The 18,109-nt window shown below is 45.2% G+C and overlaps 1 protein-coding gene across 1 annotated transcript in view; it reads right to left on the minus strand.

The window, feature by feature from the left end:
• The window catches only part of LOC135707555 (cholesterol transporter ABCA5-like), a 59,953-nt gene that overhangs the window by 19,561 nt on the left and 22,283 nt on the right, over positions 1–18,109 (minus strand). The window contains exons 6-11 of the mRNA XM_065229396.1: positions 14,778–17,705; positions 14,529–14,715; positions 14,195–14,469; positions 13,990–14,127; positions 13,256–13,926; positions 12,842–13,185 (exon numbers count right to left, since the gene is read on the minus strand). Of these exons, the coding sequence (XP_065085468.1) occupies positions 12,842–13,185; positions 13,256–13,926; positions 13,990–14,127; positions 14,195–14,469; positions 14,529–14,715; positions 14,778–17,705 (4,543 nt within the window). The remainder of the gene's footprint in view (positions 1–12,841; positions 13,186–13,255; positions 13,927–13,989; positions 14,128–14,194; positions 14,470–14,528; positions 14,716–14,777; positions 17,706–18,109) is intronic.

Here is an 18,109-nt window from a genome sequence, read left to right on the forward strand (position 1 = left end):
AAAACTCCCAGAGAGTACCTTGTCTTTCTTGGTAAAATTAGTTAACAGATGTTTCCATTTGGCATACTTTCCTGATAAATGGAAAAATGCAAAAGTTGTTCCAATTTTGAAGCCGGATAAAAATCCAGCTGAAGCTTCTAGCTACCGTCCAATAAGTTTGCTTTCTTCAATAAGTAAACTTTTTGAAAAGATAATTTTGAATAGAATGATGCTTCACATCAATACGAACTCAATTTTTGCAGATGAGCAGTTTGGATTTCGCCATGGGCATTCAACTACTCATCAACTCTTGAGAGTTACCAATTTAATTCGTTCAAACAAATCTGAAGGCCACTCAACTGGAGTTGCTCTTCTAGACATAGAAAAAGCATTCGACAGTGTTTGGCATGAAGGTTTGATTGCTAAATTGAAAAAGTTTAATTTTCCACTTTACATTATGAAATTAGTTCAAAATTATTTAACTGACAGAACTCTGCAGGTAAATTATCAAAATTCCAAATCTAATCGACTACCTGTTAGGGCAGGAGTTCCTCAGGGTAGCATTCTTGGGCCTATATTGTATAACATTTTCACTTCGGACCTCCCTGATTTGCCTCAGGGTTGCCACAAATCTTTGTTCGCTGATGACACAGGCATTTCCGCTAAAGGAAGAAGTCTTCGTGTTATTTGCAGCAGACTTCAGAAAAGTTTAGATATTTTCTCTTCTTATTTACAAAAATGGAAGATTTCTCCCAACGCTTCCAAAACTCAACTTATAATATTTCCACATAAGCCTAGGGCTTCCTTTTTGAAACCTAGTAGTAGTCACATAGTCACTATGAACGGAGTTCCAATTTCCTGGTCAAACCAAGTGAAATATCTTGGATTAGTTCTTGACCAAAAATTAACTTTTAAAGATCACATTGAGGGCATTCAAGCCAAATGTAACAAATATATAAAATGTTTGTATCCTCTTATAAACAGGAAATCCAAACTTTGCCTGACGAATAAACTTCTAATATTTAAACAAGTTTTTAGACCGGCCATGCTTTACGCTGTGCCAATATGGTCTAGTTGTTGCACTACCAGGAAAAAAGCACTTCAAAGGATTCAGAACAAAATTCTGAAGATGATTTTGAAGTTGCCTCCCTGGTACAGTACTACCGAAATACATAGAATTTCGAATGTTGAGACTTTAGCACAAATGTCCAACAAAATAATTAATAATTTCAGGCAAAAATCGTTGCAATCCTCAATTGCAACGATTAATTCCCTTTATACTTAGATAAGATTTAGTTTTAAGCTATCAATTGTTATACTAACATGCAGGTTTAAAAAACCTGTTTAAAATACTGAATTGCCAAGACAGGAACAATGTAAAAACACTTAGATATATATCATAACAATTAAGGCTGGTAAGTTACTGTAGTAACTGGAGCACCTAGGTTAAAAATTAAATGTAATTTATTTTAAATTTGGAACAAATAAAGAGTTAAAAAAAAAAAAAAAAGTCATCTAGAGAAACTATTGATGAAAGGTCTATGTAGGATTTCAAGAACTACGTTGGAAGAGTGAATATGCATAGTAAGGATTTTTCCCGTACGGAGTTGACCTTTATGCTACTTAGGGGCTGTTCATAAACTACGTAGATAGTTTTTGGGATTATTGACCCCCCCCCCCTCCCCCTGCGTAGACAATTGCCCATACAAAAATTTTAAAATTTGTATGGGCCGGGGATAATTGTCACCTCCCCCCCCCCTAAACTGTCTACGTAATTTATGAACAGCCCCTTATTGTTATATTATATTAGAGGCTTTTCTTTAAACATGTAGACACAATAGGGGGTGTGTGGGGGTGCCATGTTTCTACGTAAGTGTCTAATAATGCATTGTTTAAAATTAGAACTCTGACCTGGTGTTTTAATATGAATTCCCGTTTCTTTTAATATTTTTCAACATAAAATAAATCATCTAATTCCCGGAATGGCTCATACCGTTTCTTTTGATCCTAACACCCTTTTCATATGGTGTTTAACGCTCTTTATACCAGCTTCCCATATTCCACCAAAGTTTGGTGAACGGGGAGGAATAAACTGCCAGTTAATTCCTTCAGCTGCACAAAAGTGCTTAATTTCGGGCTCCACTTGAAAATTTAACCTCTCCGCAATGGCCTTTAATTCGTTTTTTGATCCCACAAAGTTGGTGGCATTATCACAAAAGATGGTACTGCTGACCCCACGTTGGCTGCAAAATCTTCGAAGTGCTGCTATAAAGCACGCGCTTGATAACCCGCTCACCAGTTCAATGTGAACTGCTCGTGTTCCCAAACAAATGAACAATGCCACATATACTTTCAAACATTTGCTGGTACGAACTAGGTTCTCTTTGATAGTAAAGGGTCCTCCGAAATCAACTCCACAGAACTGAAAAGGTCTAGAAGGATTCATCCGTTCACTAGGTAACTATCCCATAATTTGCTGCAATGTCTTAGGATTGTTCCTGAAGCATGTAATACATTGGTGCACAACTTTACGTACCAGGTTTTTACCCTGAAGAGGCCAAAATCGCAATCTTAACAAATACAGCAAATTCTGGAAACCGACGTGCAAAAATTTTCGATGATAATCCCTTGCAATCAGAACAGTTAGGTTGCATTTAGGAGGAAGTACTATTGGATGCTGCTGTTCATAACTTATTCCAGCCGCCTGAAGCCTTCCTCCCACTCGAATGACTCCGTTTTTGTCCAAGAAAGGATTGAGAGTGAGAAGTGAGCTTTGCTTTGCTACAGATTTGCCAGCTCCCAGTCCTTTGGTTTCCACAGAGAAATGCTTCATTTGCGCCATTTTGATTATCCGGATCTCCGCTGTTTTGAGTTCAGAAAGGGTTAGCTGTTTCAACAACCTTTCAACAGGCTGCCGTCTACAATTATGTGCAAATCTCAAACAATATGCTGTAACCCGCTGAAGTTTACCGTAACTCGAAAAGCGATTGATCAGCGAATCATCATCGTCCTCCTTGTCACTTGTTGGTTCCGTAGTGTTAACCAGTATGGCTCGCGGGGTTTCATGATTCCAGGGTTGATTATTTTCTGACAAGAATTTCGGTCCATTCCACCAGAGCGAACTCTTGATGAGCTTTCGGTTAGATGTACCCCTTGAGATCAAATCCGCTGGATTATTTTTTGAGCGAACATAATGCCAGTCGCTTGGTGAGGATTTCTGCTGGATGGCTTCGACCCCGTTAGCAACGAACTTTGGCCATCGGTTCGCCGGTTTATTAATCCATTCTAATGTTACTTGGAAATCAGTCCAATAGTGAATTCCATGGATCGGAGTATTAATAGCTACTTTCACCTTTTCCATCAGCTCTACTAATAGTGCAGCTCCTCTCAACTCTAACTTTGGAGCTGTATTATACTCGTTTTTGCTTTTCTCGTTTGAAGGTGCGATCCTTGACTTCGAACATAACAAGTCTGTATGAGTTTCCTCTCCATTAATAGTCCTTACATACACCACCGCTCCGTAAGCTCGTTTAGCTGCATCAGCGAATCCATGTAGCTCTACACGATGATTTCCAGCAACAACCCGACGCGGCAGTGTGATATCGCTCAACATTGACAGTTGCTTATAAAACCAATGCCATTGTTTCACAATTGCATCTGGCAGTCTTTCATCCCAACTTATCTTTTCGAGCCATATATCCTGCATTAATAATTTGCCATTTACAATGATCGGGGATAGCATTCCAAGTGGATCGAATATCCGCTGAACCTCAGACAAAATATTACGTTTCGTTATTTCGTGGTGATCAATTACTTCATTTGAGAAACCGATTAAATCAGTTTGTGGATTCCATCGTAGGCCCAAAATTTTAACGAAACACTCCTCTGGGTCTCCTATTTCTTTACGAGAGAAGTTTGATTTCCATTTGTGCAATTCAAATCCTGCACAGTTTAATATGGTATCCAATTGTTCTTTGATCAGGATAAGCTTCTCGATATCGTCATGTCCAGTGAGAACATCATGTTAGACTCTTGTCATTTCAATCACAACAAAGACAGGATCGTTTTTATATCAGTGCTATATATATTCTCTTGACACTCTTCCTTTCACATACACAAATACACTCATTGCTGTATACCACAACAAGCAGAAATAAAGTTTCATTCCGAGTTAGTTAGTCAACCGTACTACACGTTATTTTTCCTTTCTCTGTACTGCGCATATCACAACAGGTTATGGGCCTGCGCGCGGAGAAAATACAAAAGTGACGCCATTTTTTTCGGTTTTTTCTTTCTCGATCGGAATTTGTTAAATTTTTCGTCGCGGTTTTTGTTGTTCGTCGCGGCAGCCTTCGTCGGAGTGCAACAAAATGGATGGATCCCGTTTTAGCATCCAGAAATTAAACAACATAAACTACCCCAGTTGGCGTTTTAAAGTGGAGCTGCTACTCATCCGCGAGGAGCTTTGGCGCTATGTTGAGCCAGGAGTAAAGCCGGATGCCGAAGCAGCTGCCGTTTGGGATGCAGGGGACGCAAAGGCGAGAGCAACCATCGGGCTCCTGATTGATGATAATCAGCATAGCCTGATTCGTGCTGTGAGAACCGCAAGACTAACCTGGCTGGCATTGAAAAATCACCACGAGAAAACCAGCCTAACTTCCAAAGTTTCCCTTCTGAAACGCATTTGCGATAAACGCTACTCGGAGGGGGAAAGTATGGAGGAGCATGTGTTTGCCATGGAGGAGTTGTTTTCACGGCTGGCTAACGCCGGGCAGGAGTTGGCAGAAAACCTCGCTGTCGCAATGATCCTGCGAAGTCTTCCGAGCTCGTTCGACGCATTGACAACTGCCCTCGAGAGCCGGGCAGAAGCCGACCTTACGTTGGAGCTGGTGAAAAGGAAACTTTTGGACGAAGCTGCCAAGCGTCAGGGCTCTGAGACGGACTCAGTGTTGAAGGTTAAGGAGGAAAGCAGAAAGAAGAAGCAGATCATCTGTCATTTCTGCAAGCAGCCGGGACATAAACAAAAGTTTTGCCGGCAGTTCATTCGGGAGGTGGAAAAGCGGAGCAATGCTCAGCCGCAGCGCACCAAGAAAAAAGAAGATAGTGTTTCGTTTGCGTTCGTGACCTGTGTTACCGGGAGTGACAATATGGACAAATGTTGGATTATTGACTCTGGCGCTACGAGCCACACCGTCGCGGACCGAGATTTTTTCGTTGAATTGCGCCCTAGTGATGTGAAGTACGTTAAACTGGCGGACGGAAAAGTGGCTAAAGTGGAAGGCGAAGGATGCGGGGAAATCGAGTGCTGTGACGAAAAAGGTGAACGCAGGAAGATGCAGCTAAGTTCGGCGTTGTACATCCCCACTCTGGCGATGAATTTGCTTTCGGTGTCAGCGCTCATACAGAAGCAAGCGACAGTGGTTTTCAGCACCAGTGGTTGCCAAATCAAACGAGATGACGTGACAGTAGCGGTGGCCGGTCTCAAGCAGGGATTGTACCAGCTGAAGCGGCCCGACGAGGTTGTTTTGGTAGCAAAGAGCCAACACAACGCCAATTGTAAACACGTTTGGCACAGGAGGTTTGGCCATCGGGAGCCGAATGCCATCAGGATTTTGGAAAAGCGCAACCTAGTGAATGGACTTGAGGTAGTCGAGTGTGTCGTCGATGAACCTTGTGAATGCTGCCTAAAAGGTAAGAGTACACGTATTCCATTCCCTAAAGATTCCAAATCGCAAACCGTGGCCCCCTTAGATATCGTTCACACCGATGTGTGCGGCCCGGTGGAAGTCCCTTCGGTGAGCGGATACCGATACTTTATGACGGTAATTGATGATTTCTCTCGTTACTGTACGGTGTATCTGCTGAAGGAGAAGTCGGAAGTGGCCGACAAGATGGAAGAGTACGTCGCCTATGTGAAGAACCACTTCGGTCGCAGTCCGAAAATTGTGCGATCGGATCAAGGAGGGGAATACTCTAGCAAGCGGCTGCGGTATTTCTACAAACGACAGGGGATTGGTGCCCAGTTTACAGCGGGGTATAGCCCACAGCAGAATGGAGTGGCTGAACGTCGCAACCGCTATCTTGTGGAGATGGTTCGATGTTTGTTGTTTGAGGCTGACCTTCCGCAGTGCTATTGGGCAGAGGCTTTGAGTACAGCGGTGTACCTCCAGAATATTCTCCCGTCAAAATCTGTGAGTGTAACCCCGTACGAGCTGTGGTTCAACGTGAAACCGAACGTGAGTCATCTGCAAGTCTTCGGCAGTACCGCGTGGGTTCACATACCGAAACAAAAACGCAAGAAGCTCAGCGAAACAGCCCAAAAGCTAACGTTTGTGGGCTATTCTGCGGAACATAAGGCCTACAGGTTCCTAGATCGATCAACGAAGAAAGTCATTGTAAGTCGTGATGCAAGATTCATAGATGGAACACCCGTAGCCCGCAGCCCAGAAAACACTTCGAGCAACGAGGAGAGCGACACGGTCGAGTTCGAGTTTCATCAACTGAATCCGCCAGATCCACAGATCGTTGAAGAGGATGCCGATGCAGATGCGATGGAAGATGCCGTTGAAGATTTGATGGAAGAGTCAGACGACAGTTTCCATGGATTCAGCGATGATGATCCTATGCTGGGAGAAGAAGTTGGACAGCCAACGAGAAGTTCCGAGCGTTCGACTAAGTGAAAGCCACCAGTGAGGTACGCTGACATGATGGGTGCCACGACCCACAGCATCGACGATCCCAGAAGTTACAATGAAGCGATAAGTAGCCCCGACAAGTCAGCCTGGCAAGCAGCGATGGAGGAAGAGATGGCTTCTCTCAACGAGCACCAAACGTGGGATCTAGTCCAACTGCCTCCAGGTAAGAAGGCCATCGGATGTAGGTGGACCTTCAAGAAAAAGGAAAACGAAACCGGCCAAACTGTGCGGTATAAGGCGAGGCTCGTTGCGCAAGGGTTCTCGCAACAATACGGCTGTGATTTCGACGAGGTGTTTGCCCCCGTTGTCAGACAGTCAACCCTACGAACGATGCTGACGATTGCAAGCAGAGAAGGTATGCTAGTTAAGCATCTCGATATTAAAACAGCGTACTTGTATGCCGAGCTCAAAGAGGACATATATATGAAGCAGCCACCGGGATTTGCTGCGGACAACGGGCGGGTGTGCCGCCTCAGGTGTAGCATATATGGCCTCAAACAGTCGGCGCGCGTCTGGAATAAGAAAATAGACAGTGTGCTTCAACAGATGCAGTTTCGAGCAGCCGATGCAGACTCTTGCCTATACGTGCGTGTGCGGAACGGAAAGTCAATGTTCATCTTAATCTACGTTGATGATATCGTCGTGTTCTGCCATTCGGAGCGTGAGTTTCAGGAGATCTGCAGTTTACTACAGATGCACTTCAAGCTATCCAGTCTCGGTGAGTTGCGGCAGTTTCTCGGCATCCACGTGGAGAAAGTCAGAGATCACTACACGCTCAGTCAACAAAACTACATCGAGAAGCTCGTTACCAGGTTCGGACATGAGGGTGCGAAGACTTCCAAGATTCCCCTTGACCCGGCTTATGTGAAACAAAAGGAGGAGGAGGTGTTACCTAACAACACTTCCTACTGTAGCTTGGTTGGTAGTTTGTTATACATCGCGGTCAATACTCGTCCGGACATCTGCGTCAGCACATCGCTACTGGGCCGCAAAGTGACCAAGCCAACCAACCGTGATTGGACCGAAGCTAAACGTGTCTTAAGATACCTCAAAGGCACAAAGGATCTGCGGCTGCACCTAGGCAGAGGAAGTGGAGGCCTTGAATGTTTCGTTGATGCCGACTGGGCCAGCAACGAAGAAGACAGAAAATCGAACTCTGGTTTTCTCATAAAGTATGGCGGCGGATTGGTGAACTGGGGCACGCGCAAGCAATCTTGCGTTGCGATGTCGTCGACAGAAGCGGAATTCATCGCCTTGGCGGAGGGATGCCAGGAACTTCTGTGGCATCTGAAGCTTTCAAAGGACATCAACGAGGAGCAGCTTCTGCCCATCTCTGTGTGGGAAGACAACCAGTCTTGCATCAAGCTGGTGGAGTCAGACCGCATTGGGAAGCGATCGAAACATATCGATACGAAACACGCATTCGCTAAGGATCTGCAGCAACGTGAAGTCATCGATCTGAAGTACATTCCAACATCCGAAATGGAAGCGGACATGATGACTAAGCCCTTGGAGCGGATCAAGTTAGAGAGACACAGGAACGCGATCGGCATCAGGTCCATTACCGATACCGTCTTCGTTGAGGAGGAGTGTTAGACTCTTGTCATTTCAATCACAACAAAGACAGGATCGTTTTTATATCAGTGCTATATATATTCTCTTGACACTCTTCCTTTCACATACACAAATACACTCATTGCTGTATACCACAACAAGCAGAAATAAAGTTTCATTCCGAGTTAGTTAGTCAACCGTACTACACGTTATTTTTCCTTTCTCTGTACTGCGCATATCACAACACATCATACATATAAAAATCGTTTTCAAGGACCTCACAGGCTTCAGGGTATTGCTGCTTGAACAGCTTCGCCAACTCCTTTAAACACCGTTACCGTGTTTAAGCGATATGTACCAACAGTGTCGTTAGCTGAGAAACGCCATAGTATCAACTGTAGTAAACGATCCTTTTGGTTGACAATAATCTACCTGAACATTTTTTTGATGTCTGCTGTGAATACATACCGGGGCCAACGAAATCTTATAAGAATATAAAAAATATCTTGTTGGATCGACGGTCCTGTCATTAATACGTCATTCAATGAAATACCGCTTGAAGTTTCAGCTGAACGGTATTCAACGGTTCTCAGTTTTGTTGTGCTACTTTCGGGCCTTATAACTGGATGATGCGGGAAATAAAACTTCGATACGTTCGAAGTTCCCAAGTCCAAGTAATTCTTCATGAATGATACATACTCCTCTTGAAGTAGTGGGTCTCGTTGAAATCTTTTTTCCAATTGGAACAGTCTTTTCATCGCCGTGCTTTTGGATTCGCCTAGCTCATGAGCGTTTTGCTGCAAAGGTAGTCTTACAACAAAGCGCCCGTTTGTATCACGTTCAGTGGTTTCAACAAACAGCTGTTCACAAAGCGTTTCCTCTTCTGACCATCTTCGTACGTGTAGACTAGTAGTGTTTCCATTTATGAATTGAGTAACCTCTCCATTTACTCTCATTCGTGTTACATCTCCTCCTACAAGCCATCCTAGTGCACTGTTCTGAATAGACGGCAAATGATGCGCTAGTTTCTTGTTCCCGTCGCGTATAATGTCAAGCATTACTTCTGCTCCTAACAGTAAGTCCACCGGTCGACTTAAATGGAACTCTGCATCTGCTAAATTAGTTTCAGATAGATCCCATTCACTGATATCTTCATCCTCTTGTGGTAATGGGCCAGTAATAGAGTCTGTTATCAATACCGAAATAGTTTTCTGATAATCCGATACCCTTGCTTTAATGGTTATATATGCCTGTTTCTCGATCCGTTGTACACGATTCCCGAATCCTACTACCTTTACCGTAGCATTAGTTACTAGAGCACCACTGTGTTGAATCAACTCTGAGCTTGCTATGTTAGATTGCGAACCAGTATCTAATAGGACTCGACATGGGATCGGTGCTCTGTCACTAGATGTAACTACCACTGAAGCTGTTGGAAGTAGTGATTTGCTCGACCAATGATCAGACAACCTTTGATGTTCTGTGAAATTTTATTAAAGATTCAAAGTAACAGTTTATTAGCAATTACATGTTTATCAAAAAGATTTCGCTTTACTCACGGCTCTCGTAACGACGGGTTTCCTGATCGTTTGTTCGCTGATACTTTGGTTTCTCGCGTTGGATGGACGTGTGATGCTTCCCTCCACATTTAAAGCAACCTCTGTTGCGGCACTTGTCAGCCGTGTGATTCGACTTCAAACAGTTGAAGCATAACGAGAATCGTTTAATCAGCTTCACTTTTTCCTCCAATGATTTTTGCTCGAATCGATGACATTTTCCAACGTAGTGTTCATCCCCACAGGCAATACACCGTTGCACCTGATCAGCTCTGACAGTCAGGGTTCGGACTTCTGTTCTGTACTTTTTCTGTTGGGATAACTGTTCCACTGTCGTTTTACGTTTTTTTGGCATTGAATCCAACATCTGACACCTGTCCAACACAAATTGTTCCAGTTTTTCATATGAAGGAGGCTCGGTTCCAGACGCTGAGGATTCCCATTCTCTCCTGGTTGTTGCATCCAGTTTGTTGGCCATTAGATGAATAAGGACGGCATTCCAGGACTCCACCGGTTGTTCTAATATTTGCAGGCATCGTAGATGTTTTCTGGCTGAATCGAAAAGATTTCGTAGAGCACTTGCAGACTCCTCCTCCACAGTTTTCAATTCGAATAGATCTCGTGTATGCTTCTGTACCAGTAACTTCGGATTGTTGTACCGTTTGGTTAGAAGGTCATATGCGATAGCGTAGTTTGACTCTGTTGTTGGCAGTGAGTCGATGATTGCCAGAGCCGTTCCTCTAAGCGATAGTTTCAGGTACTCGAACTTCTGGATGACTGCCAGAGAGGAGCGACTGTGGATCAATGCATTGTACTTATCGTACCATTCAAGCCAATTTTCACTGCCTCCGTTGAAAATTGGCAAATCAACTGACGGAAGGCGCACATTGTCTCTACCCAGAGTTTCCGACGTTGCCACTTTCTTGCTTGCTATGGTTTTTTCAAACAGTGCAAGGCCACCTACGTACTGCATGTCAATCGTATCTCGCTTAGTGAATTCTTCCGGGATCCATTGCTCCAGCCAACTTTGCGCTTGGTCAAAGTTCTTGTAGCATTCCTTCAACATTTCTCTCCTTGTTTCCAATGAATAGACATCGTTCTTAAATACAGCAATATTTTCAATTGTTGCGTTGATTCGCGCGACTGCATGATCTCGTTGCATAGCATAGCGTTCCTGTTCTGATTGAACTACTAGGATCGGTTGGTTAGCCGACGGATAAATTTCCTCTTCGTCGGTTGACATGATTTAGCCTGCCGAAGTAAACATGATATTATCAATTTGGGTTTTATTTTTACCTCCATTTTACAATCAACAAGTGGTAATTATATTTCACGGCCCAGGCGCCTTCAAATTATTTACCCATTTACAAAAATACTATCCCACGCGTTAGCTTTGTTTACACTGTTTGTATTAGCATAATTTTCACGTATATTCTTATTGGAATTTTGTGACCCGCGTGTCACTGATCCTCAAACGTATCAATCCAAATTTGAACAATCCTTGCATTGTTCTAAATGCTAACGCTCGTGTTAGCATTCTCAATTCCTATTGGAATTTATTGATCCGTGTGTCACTCGTATTTAAGCGTAAATAAATATTTGACGACCCTCGTGTCGTTCTAATAAAAATGTTGCATATCTTCGACAACGCCATTTTGAATTTTGCGGTTGAGATATCCGACATACAAATGCTTCTTTTCCGTCCTGTTCTCATTTGAATTATCCACTTCCTACACTCCAGACTTCTTACTCCAAACACTGAATTGAATTTGATTTGTTTCCACAACACTTTAGGATCCGATTTACGATCCGGTTCGAAGGACCATTTTATGTAGTTGATTATTAACTCACCTTCTTCGATGTGAACAGCTAGAGGAACTAACAGAGAAAGAGAGCGATGCAAGACCGCAATGCTGTTTTGTAGACACGATGTCACAACTACAAGCAAACGTCATTGAGTGAGTAGTGCAGTGAGTAGAACACAACACAGGGTGTATCGGAAGTATTTATTCAATCGCATCTTACAGTACTGTTTTACGAACAAAGGTGAAAAACGTCCAAAAGTAACATGAGACAGATATGCGTAGAACGGCAGTGAAACTGTAGATAGATCAGCTGGAAAATCGTCCCAGAGATGCACTTCCACAGTTTTTAATTAAGAGCTTTCGATGCGTGTACCATTTTTGCATTAGCATAATTGTGTGGCAAGTAACAACCATATAATCTATGCCCAGGAAAGTCGAGAAATTTTCCAATCCGGAAAATTCCTAGACCGGACCGGGAATCAAACCCAGTCATCTCCAGCATAACGGGTGTTCAATAAAAAATGAGAATAATTTCAGTGCCGTCCAGCGCTCTTGTGAGAGCATCGCGACTAAGTTGCGTCGTACTGCTGACCAGGGGCCCCTTCTCCAATATTCATTGACGTTTTTTGAAGAATAAACATTATGTTTTCAATAAAAAATTCTTAATTCAATGAAATTTTTTTTTACTAGCTATATGACTGAAAAATTCTCATTTTTTATTGAACACCCGTTAGTCTGGTTGTGTAGCTGCGTCTTTATCGACTGAGCTAATGGAGGTCTCAATAATACTCCTTAGAAATTCCAGAATCATAAATATTTTCTTCAAGCCCATGAACCTTAATCTGGGATCTTCGTTGAAGAATCGTGAAAATTTCTTCAAGCTTGGATTATTTTTTGTTAGATCCAGCAAATGAAATTTAAAATATCAGAGACTTTGAAAAGCTTTGGAGATCGCGCACATTACAAAATGTAAATTCTAGTTGATACATAGAATATTTAAAAAAAAATCGGCACACAAGTCTAATCGTTACTTATTTTTAAACTGGAAATTTGAAACATTTAGTTTGACCGAATAGAAACACAAATGTGAATTATTTGCCCATAAACAACACTTTTGCTAAGTATCTTCCACATTCGAGACGGTCGAGATTAAATGTCTGCTTTTAAGCTATTTGCATCGCAGTCACGTCCCGGTGACAATAGAACCCTGCGCGCACTAGTTCTGCAAAGTTCCGTAATGAATTTCACCTACCTTTCTCTAGCCGCGAGAAGCACTCGGCCAGCGAGCTGACTGCCTGCTGGGGCACCGAGTACACCAACCGATCGGCGAAGCTCTCCTCCAGGGTGGCACTAGGGAACAGATCAGTCACAAAGTTGCGCAACGCCATCGATCGGTTGTCGATGCAGTTGCTGATGACCGGCACCGGCCCGATGTGGTCCACGCTGCTCTGATCGAGCTGCAACTGCTCCTGGCTGCTGCTGGGTTGGCTCTCGATCGGCGTCTCGCTGTACACACTTTCGATATGCTTCAGCTTGATCTCGAGTGTGTACCCCGCACCGTACAGGTTCTTCAGGTGCTGCGTCGAACCGAGGCATCTGTGGGAAATCAAATCAGAAAGAATTATGTAGGTGTTTGCCCAGTTGGAGCGTCATGGAGCATCAATACCTCAATTCCCCCTTGACCATGATTGCGACACGTGAACAAAGAGCATCCGCTTCCTCCATCGAGTGGGTCGTCAGCATGGCGCAACGCTTTCCGTGGAAGCTGGCCAGGATGGTGTCCCACAGGAATCGCTTCGATTTAGGATCCATCCCGGTGGATGGTTCGTCCAGCAGGACCACCTTCGGTGAACCAACCATCGCCATAGCGTAGCTAAGTTTCCTACGGGTTCCGCCGGAACAGTGTTGCGTTTGCTTGTTGGCATGCTCGCTTATGTGCAGTCCCTTGAGATAGGTGGTAATCAGCCGGTTCATGTCCTTTCTCGATACCCCACGAATGCGAGCGTACAGTTCCAGGTGTTCCCGGACGGTAATGTTCTTCCAGAGTGCGTCGTGCTGCGGACAGTAGCCCAGCGTTTTGAACGCGTCGTCCTGGTTGATGGTTATGCTGTGGCCGGCAACGCGAACTGTCCCCCTCGTGGGTACCGTTTCGCCCGTCATAATTTTCATGGTGGTCGTCTTGCCCGCCCCGTTGTGACCCAGCAGACCCAGCACTTCACCAGCATCCACTGTAAACGATAAACTGCGCACGGATACTTTTTTGCGGGGAGGTTCGTCGTCTGCGCAGCAGCAACAGTTCCCACAGAGCGATTCCTGTGAGAATTCCTTTCGTAAGCTCTGCAATGATAAATCCATGATTAAATTGAGCGAACGGTCCTGGAGTAATTCAGTTCAACTAACCTTCACCACGACCACTGGTTGGGTCTGCCCGGTTTGATCCTGAGTGGTCAACCGGAATACCTTGGACCGTTCGTTCCGAACGTCTTCATCCTCATGCTCGCCGATGCATTGATCCTCGGCCATCACGTCCTCTTCGCTCTGAAATTAACAACCATAGGCATCACCAATTACGAACCCACTAGCCTTAGTAATCCCCCCTAATTACCGCAGTGCGATGGAACAGGTCTCGTACGCGGCCACCGCTCTTCATTACGTCCGACACTCGCAGGCAGAATGCCCAAATGGGGATATGTAGCAGACAACCGCAGGCCATGACGATCATCTCCTCGGTCATGTAGTGAGCCATCGAAAGTTCTGCGCAGGCGGAGCTCAGCTGGCATGCGATGTAAACCCGATCGACGAAGTACACCGTGGCATACGGGATGTACATCGGGTTGATCAGCGAAAACACAAAGTGTAAGGCAAACGCTGCTTTTACCTCTGCGAAGAAAGTTGGATGGTTAGAATAACTCCGCAATGCTATATATTGCAATACTCACCAATTCCTAGCATATCTAAAAACACTACCAATATAAAAGGAATCAATCCGACGAAGGTTAGAATATTCGGTAGAATAGACTGCGCCGAGTCAGTCCGATCGAAGAAGTAGGAAAAGCACGTCGAACAGAGGATCCCAGCCGGTGAGTACAGGAACACCAGCAATCCGAGGGTGATCAGCGCCGGGGGCTAAAAATACAGAACAAGTTGTTATGCTTAGTTTCTAAAACTCCCAGTTGACCGACCCCTACCTGCCGGAAGGACGGGATATCGAACAGAAACACCAGCCCAAGCAGGGCAGCACAAATCAGCACCATCAGCACGGACAGGACGATAAAGTACGCCGACAGGTAGAGAGCCGAGGAGAGCCCGTTGACGCGCAGTTGGTTGCGGGCCTTCATCTCCCGATCGTACACCATATCGACGGCGAGCGAGACCGGAATGAGGACGAAGATCATTCCGACAAACAGCGCCGACGAGAAGGTACCGATGTTGAACTCCTGCGGTTGGGTCGTCTGCTGGAACGGATGAGAGCGAAGTTCGATGTTGAGGATCGACTCCGGCGAGGCCGTCGAGGGAGGGGTGATTGAGGAGGTCGAATCGAACGGATCTTCAGCGACACGTTCGTCGACGTAGTTGATTCTTTGGTGCCGGTAGATGGACTGCTGGTTTAGTTCGACAAATATTCGCATCAGGCTATTGCTAATTAGGTTTAATATTATTGGTAGACTATGCTGAGTGGTATCATTGTACAAGGTAGTTATTGACACATTCGTCGATGATATTGAATTGATGTTGAACGCGGCCATGTGGGGTGCAATGTCCAGTAGTAACGAGAAGTTGCCGTTGTAGTCTTCGGTGACGTTCGACGATTGCTTCAGTTCGGCAATGAAATGATGGTAGAGATATGATGCTTCTTTGGATTGCTGCTGAGCGTTGTGCAGGTGTTGATGGTGCTTCTGATGGAGCAGCAGAGGCGAGGGAGATGATTGCTGCTGCTGCTGCAGAAGATGATGGTAGAGGTTATGTTGCGAAAACAGTCTATTGGTATTATCATGTACTGCTATCTTGGTAATATTGCTACCGTACGTTGTATTATCTAGGAGTATTGAACGCATCACCGGCGAAATCACCTGGATCGAGTTCAAGTATAAACCTAATGCCGTAAACGCTAGGGGTAATATGATTAACAGATAGAGACGCTGAATGTCACGAAAGAGTATTGTAATTCTAAGCTTCAGCAGCGCTACAATGGTGTTCATACAAGACGGCTTCAGCACGATGTCCTCCAAGTCCATCCAGTTGGTCTTGTTTTGACTGTTTAGCTTCACAACCGACGACGAATTATTGGCGGCATCCTCGTAGACGCTCTTGGTGCTCTTGCTAACTCCATTGCGCGATCTACTGTGCTGCCGTTTGCGCTGCGTCTTCATGCTCGGAGACACCCCCGCCGAATGCTTCTCACTCTGTACAACCTCAACGTCGTTCGTCAGTCCATTGATCGGTATGATTGTATCGAAATCCAGTCCATTGTCCGGCAGCGAAATCTTATTATCAAGATTCTGTTCCTCCAGCAAATTCTTCGTATCATTCTTCAACGATTGATAGCTATTGCTCCGTTCCTGCAGCGACAGACTCCTCGGCAATGCTCGGTTCTTCATGACTTTTCGACTCAAGCTGTCCACCGCATAGCCACTGTCCTGCTCGTCGTCATCCTCTGTTTCCACCTTCTGCTCTTCCTCCCTCTGGGTCTCCAAATGCAGGAAAACCTCCTCCAAAGTCGTCATCGACACTCCGTATGAACAAATACCCAGATTCATTTGTTTCGTCTTGATCTCCTGCTCTATATCGTCAAACAACGATACGAACGAGTTTACCGCATCGTGCGGTAGAATATAGCTCAGCTCTCGCCCATGGCGTCTTGCCTTTTCCGCTTTGGCCACATGCTCATTCACCAACTTTGTAATCGCCACCTCGCACGAATTCGAATCCAGCACCAACGTCAAGTGGTACCCAATTCCAAACTTGTTCTTCAAGAACAACGACGATCCACAACACCTCAACCTGCCTCTCGAAACGACCGCCTTCCTCTCCGCCAATATATCCGCCTCGTCCATGAAGTGCGTCGTCAGCAGGATCACTTTGCCATGTTTCCGATTCTGCAATATCGACCACATATGCCTCCTCGAGTACGGATCTACGCCCGCCGTCGGCTCATCCAGAATGATAATCTTCGGATCCCCAATGATCGCAATGCCCACCGAAAGTTTCCGCTTTTGCCCTCCACTCAAGTACTTCACCCTCGTCTCTGCCGAATCAAACAGATCGATATCCCTCAGCGTCTTCTTCACCTCACTGTCCACCAAGTTCGGGGCGATTCCACGCACCGCCGCGAAAAAGTACAGATGCTCCTTCGGAGTTAGTGTCTCGAACAGTATGTCATGCTGTGGGCACACGCCCGTCATCCTCCGGATCATCGTCATATCGTTCGGATCCCGGATATCATACCCAAAGATGTACACTGTCCCCGATGTAGGCGACGTCAACCCCGTCAGAATATTGAACAGCGTACTCTTCCCGGCTCCGTTATGTCCCAGAATCGCCGTAATCTGTCCCTCGTAGATCGTCAAGTTGATCCCGTTAACCGCATTCACCGCCGGTTTCCGACACGAATGGAACGTCTTGTACAGATCGACTATCCTAATGGCTTCCTTGCCTCGCATTTCCCGCGACACCGGCTCCACGTCCCTCGCCTGTTCGTCCAGATTGTTGAAAGAATTCGCCGATTCCCCGTTCAACAGCGGCACCTTTGGCACTTTCTTCTTGCACCAGTAATGTCGACTCAGGCAGAAACACGGCCGCTGCTTCGTCCCATGGTCCGACGGTATGACGCAGTCAAAGTAGAATGCCAATCCGGCGTACAGCAGGATGTCTACCACCAGCATCAGAATCGATCCGCCGATCGGGATCCCCGGACCGGTCCACAGATTGTCCAGCGTGACGCCTTGGCCGGAGATGTCCAGCACCAGGATCTTGTCCATGGCCAGGGCAAAACCCGTCGGCGATATGAGCGAAACGGTCCACAAGGCAGCCGAAGTGTGCGTATCGTCGATGAACACCTGCAGAAAGTACAGCAGCGACATGATGTTGACGGCAAAGTTGCCCAGGATGCCGGCGGTCTGGAAAGAAGAAGAAAAAAAGTAAAACTTAAATGACTTTATTGGCTAAATGTATTTACCACTCCAAATGTACCGTTGGAGTTTTGACATATTGTTTTTATTTGATTAAAAATACAAGACTGCTGCTTGATTGGAAATTTGACCTACGGATGCTACGGGTTTCAATTTCGTACAAACACATAGGAACGTCACTGGATTTACTTCGTCATACGAATTGACTTCTCGTCGCAGGTTGTCACTAATGTGGTGTTTAAATCTGTGCGAATATGCTGGCCAACTAGCACGAAGTTCAGTTGCTCCTGAAATCTCTTGCTGATAGACGCTGATGCCCTGCTTACATTATGCTGGTGAGCTGTTTTGCTAGCAGCTGGTTCAATAGCGCTAGTGAAATAGCATAAGTGTAA

Source organism: Ochlerotatus camptorhynchus, unplaced genomic scaffold (genome assembly GCF_037179485.1).
Source record: "Ochlerotatus camptorhynchus isolate MF236.1 unplaced genomic scaffold, CSIRO-AGI_Acam_v1.1 ptg000314l, whole genome shotgun sequence".
NCBI lineage: Eukaryota > Metazoa > Arthropoda > Insecta > Diptera > Culicidae > Ochlerotatus > Ochlerotatus camptorhynchus.